A 4,333-nucleotide genomic window follows, 5' to 3' on the forward strand; every position below is an offset into this window, starting at 1 on the left:
ATGGGTGCTTTTTATTTCACTTCTTTTGGACTGATGCATGCAACACCCGCTGAGTGCCATTAAACAGCTTGAAAGATCAAAGACGATTTTTAATATAACTCCGACTGGATTCGTCTGAAAGAAGAAAGTCATATACACCTAGGATGCCTTGAGGGTGAGTAATTTATGGGCTAATTTTCATTTTTGGGTGAACTAACCCTTTAATGTACTGTGATTAACCACTGATGAAGTATGCTGATATATATTAGTTCATGTTTACTGTGGTGTCTTCTTGTAATTGGGGTTTATTCAGCAGATATTGGCTTGTAAGTGTGAACAGTGAACGTCACCGTGTGTGTGTGTGTGTGTGTGTGTGTGTGTGTGTGTGTGTGTAGTTCCCGGACTCTCGCCCTACTTCCAGCCCTTCTATCAGCCGAACGAGTGTGGGAAAGCCCTGTGTGTCAGACCTGACATGATGGAGCTGGATGAGCTGTACGAGTTCCCCGAGTTCTCCAGAGATCCCACCATGTACCTGGCGCTGAGGAACCTGGTGCTGGCGGCCTGGAGCCGAGACTGCAAGGTGCCCGATGTTTGCTCCTCCGTTTCCGTGCTGTAGCAGGACGCTCGGGAGGCTTTAACTTTCTCCTCATTATCATGTTTTAAGCTCTGAAGCGTCAGGAGATCTGGGGTCTGAGCAGGTCTGGGCTCGTTTGAGTCTGTCAGGGCAGATGAACCCCAGAGAATCGCTCACTCACTAGCTGTGTGTCTCTGACAGCGCTTTCTGAAGAGCGGCTGTGTTGTGTTGATGTTCTGTGGTGTTTCTGTGCAGGAGGTTCTGACGCTGCAGAAGTGCGCTCCTCACGTGATCGTGCGTGGGCTGGTGCGCGTCCGCTGCGTGCAGGAGCTGGACCGGGTTCTGTACTTCATGAACCGGAAGGGTCTGATCAACACCGGAGCGCTGCAGATCAAGTGGCCGCTGCTGCCCGAGTCACAGCACAACGTGAGGCAAACACCGGCATTCTGACGGATAGGGATGAGTGAGAATGTGGAGAATTTAAGGGGAAATGCCTTGATTGTCATCAAAATAATATAAGAATGTAAAAAAAGCTTCACTCGTCACACAGAGCATGTTGTTGTTGCGCAGAAGTGTGTTGAACTTTCATATAAAGCCGTGTCATGAGTGAAACAAACGCTGGAGAGCATCATCTCCTGCATTTTACCCAGAAGCACACTGGATGATCAGCACAGCTGTGTGAGCGCTGCTCTGCAGTGATGATGAGTCTCTGTGTGTGTGTGCAGAAGGTGCTGGTCATCGGTGCAGGTGCCGCGGGGCTCGCTGCTGCTCGACAGCTCCAGAACTTCGGCATGCAGGTACAACACACACAAATCACTGTGTTTCTGGATTAAAGCTGATTAAGCCCTATTGCACATGGACAGGCTTTACTGAGACACATAATCATGTTTACAGTTGATGAAGAACTCACTTCATGAAGAACTCAATTTTTATATAGTTATTTACACTGCCGTTCAAAAGTTTGGGATCAGTAAGATTTTTAATGTTTTTTAAAGACGTTTCTTCTGCTCATCAAAGCTGCATTTATTTGATCAAAAATACAGAAAAAAACTAATATTCTGAAATATTATTACAATTTAAAACAACAGCTTTCTATTTTAATGTACTGTACTTAAAACGAATTTATTTCTGTGATGCGCAGCTGTATTTTCAGCATCATTACTCCAGTCTTCAGTGTCACATGATCTTCTGAAATCATTCTAATATGCTGATTTATTGTCAGTGCTGCTTCATGTTTTTTTGGAACTTGTGATACTTTTTTTCAGGATTCTTTGATGAATAAAAAGTTAAAAAGAACAGCATTTACTCCAAAGTCATAATATATTGTGAGAATAAAGTCAAAATTATGAGAATAAAGTTGTAGCAATACGAGATTAATTCATGATCTATATAAAGTCATAAGATGTTAGTAAAAATTTAAGTTAATTAATGTAAAAATTCCACCTACTCCGCAAAAACCATCTGCGTCCATCCTTTCATTCTTCACGTTTGTAACATTAATAACAGTAAGAATAATGATCTAAAGGTTGAAGTAGCTCAAACTGGGTTAACTGATTGATTTATGACAATAATAAAACTTTTTGGCAGAGTTATATCATTGTTATATTTCTAACTTTTAAATTCATCCCAGCTCCCTTCCATCTGTCCTTGAAAAGAGATTTTGACTTTATTATAAAACGTTGTCGTAGTTCTGGACTGGTTGGTATCATCTCTGTACAAATAATTTGTTTTTGCAAATAAAAATAATTGATATAGATTGGCCGGTCAGTCAGAATGAAGAGCCGAACAGTCTGTTTTGTAAGGTGTGTTTTGTTCTTTATGGTCTGTTTTCTGATTGGTGGACAGGTGGTGGTTCTGGAGGCCAGGGAGCGAATCGGAGGACGAGTTTGGGACGATGCATCACTGGGCGTGACGGTGGGGTGCGGAGCTCAGATCGTGAATGGCTGCGTGAACAACCCCATCGCCCTGATGTGTGAGCAGGTAACATCACACACGCATACGCGCATGCACTCACACTCTCGCACACTCACTCACACACACACACACACAAACTCACACTCTTGCACACGCACTCACACGCGCACACACATACACACACGTGCACTCACACTCTCGCTCGCACACTCACACTCGCACACACACTCACACACAAACTCATATTCTTGCACACGCACTCACGCGCACACACACACGCACATGCACTCACACTCTCGCACACACTCACACACAAACTCATATTCTTGCACACGCACTCACGTGCACACACATACACACACGTGCACTCACACTCTCGCACTCACACTCTCGCACACACTCACACACAAACTCATATTCTTGCACACGCACTCACGCGCACAAACACGCACTCGCACACACACACACACACACTCACACACACAAACACACACACAAACTCACACTCTCGCACATGTACTCACACACACCCACACACAAACTCACTCTCCCTCACACACACACTCTCACATACACACACACACAAATTCACACACTCACGCACGCGCACACACTCACATGCACGCTCACGCACGCACACAAATACTCGCGCACACACTCACAGTCGCTGTGGTTTGGTCTGGTGTTGTGACGTGTCTGCTGTTGTTGTTGTGTTGAGTTGGGACTGCAGATGCACACTCTGGGTGTCCGCTGCGAGCTCATTCAGGAAGGCGGACGCGTCACCGATACAGCTCTGGACAAACGCATGGACTTCCACTTTAACGCCGTGCTGGACGCCGTATCCGATTGGAGGAAAGACAAGTCACAGTCCCAGGATGCACCACTGGGCGGTGAGACGCACGGCATGTGATCTGTACTGTCATTTATGATCCACACACATGACATCATTCGTTCATTGATCAGCCGTTATAGTTTCGGTTAGTTTATCCTTTATTGACTGCTTTAGGAGAAATCAAGAGAGCAGGTCAACAAATCTCTATACAGTACAAGTACAACTCTCTATCCATTAGGCCACGACTGTATTAATGATACACATCCATTTCTTTCACAACTCTTTGTTCACTCAAAGCGTAACTGACAGTTTTCGAGGATACTCGAAAGGGCAGCTATTTGGACATCATTTTGAATACATTTGTCCGTTCAAGCTCAAGAAGACGCGAATGTGAAGTCAGTTCAGTTGTTTGCGCGCTGTCAGAGATGTGTTTCTCTGCGTGTGTGCTGTGTGCACTGTAAACTGCACACAAGTCCTGAATGGAGGTATTTCTCGTCATCTTTCACTTGAATGGTTTAAAATCGCTTGAATGTTTAAATTGGCAAGACCTGAAAACAATGAAAAATGATAATGTTACGTGAGGATGCAGCAGTGACGGATCAGTCATCTGTCCCGAGCATCATTCACACTGGGCCATCGGACAGTCCTTAGTGTCGAGTCCTGTCAGAGTAAAACTGATGGGAGTTTGTTTGTTCATGTTGTGTCGGATGTTCAGAGAAGATCCAGGAAGTGTACAAGACGTTCCTGCAGGAGTCTGGAATTCAGTTCACCGACCTGGAGGAGAAAGTTCTGCACTTCCATCTGAGTAACCTGGAATACGCCTGCGGAAGCACACTGGACCAGGTGAGTGTGTGTGTGATTGTGTGTGTGTGTGTGTGTGTGATTGTGTGTGAGTGTGTGTGAGAGTGTGTGTGAGAGTGTGTGTGATTGTGTGTGAGTGAGTGTGAGAGTGTGTGAGAGTGTGTGTGAGAGTGTGTGTGATTGTGTGTGAGTGAGTGTGAGAGTGTGTGAGAGTGTGTGTGAGAGTGTGTGTG

At 45.2% G+C, this 4,333-nt stretch overlaps 1 protein-coding gene across 1 annotated transcript in view; it reads left to right on the plus strand.

The window, feature by feature from the left end:
• Positions 1–4,333, plus strand: part of kdm1b (lysine demethylase 1B) — a 22,878-nt gene that overhangs the window by 6,605 nt on the left and 11,940 nt on the right. Inside the window, exons 9-14 of the mRNA XM_016548811.1 lie at positions 375–559; positions 809–979; positions 1,279–1,350; positions 2,399–2,533; positions 3,186–3,357; positions 4,015–4,142. Of these exons, the coding sequence (XP_016404297.1) occupies positions 375–559; positions 809–979; positions 1,279–1,350; positions 2,399–2,533; positions 3,186–3,357; positions 4,015–4,142 (863 nt within the window). The remainder of the gene's footprint in view (positions 1–374; positions 560–808; positions 980–1,278; positions 1,351–2,398; positions 2,534–3,185; positions 3,358–4,014; positions 4,143–4,333) is intronic.

The sequence above is a fragment of the Sinocyclocheilus rhinocerous genome, unplaced genomic scaffold, assembly GCF_001515625.1.
Source record: "Sinocyclocheilus rhinocerous isolate Xijiao unplaced genomic scaffold, SAMN03320098_v1.1 scaffold4088, whole genome shotgun sequence".
Lineage (NCBI taxonomy): Eukaryota > Metazoa > Chordata > Actinopteri > Cypriniformes > Cyprinidae > Sinocyclocheilus > Sinocyclocheilus rhinocerous.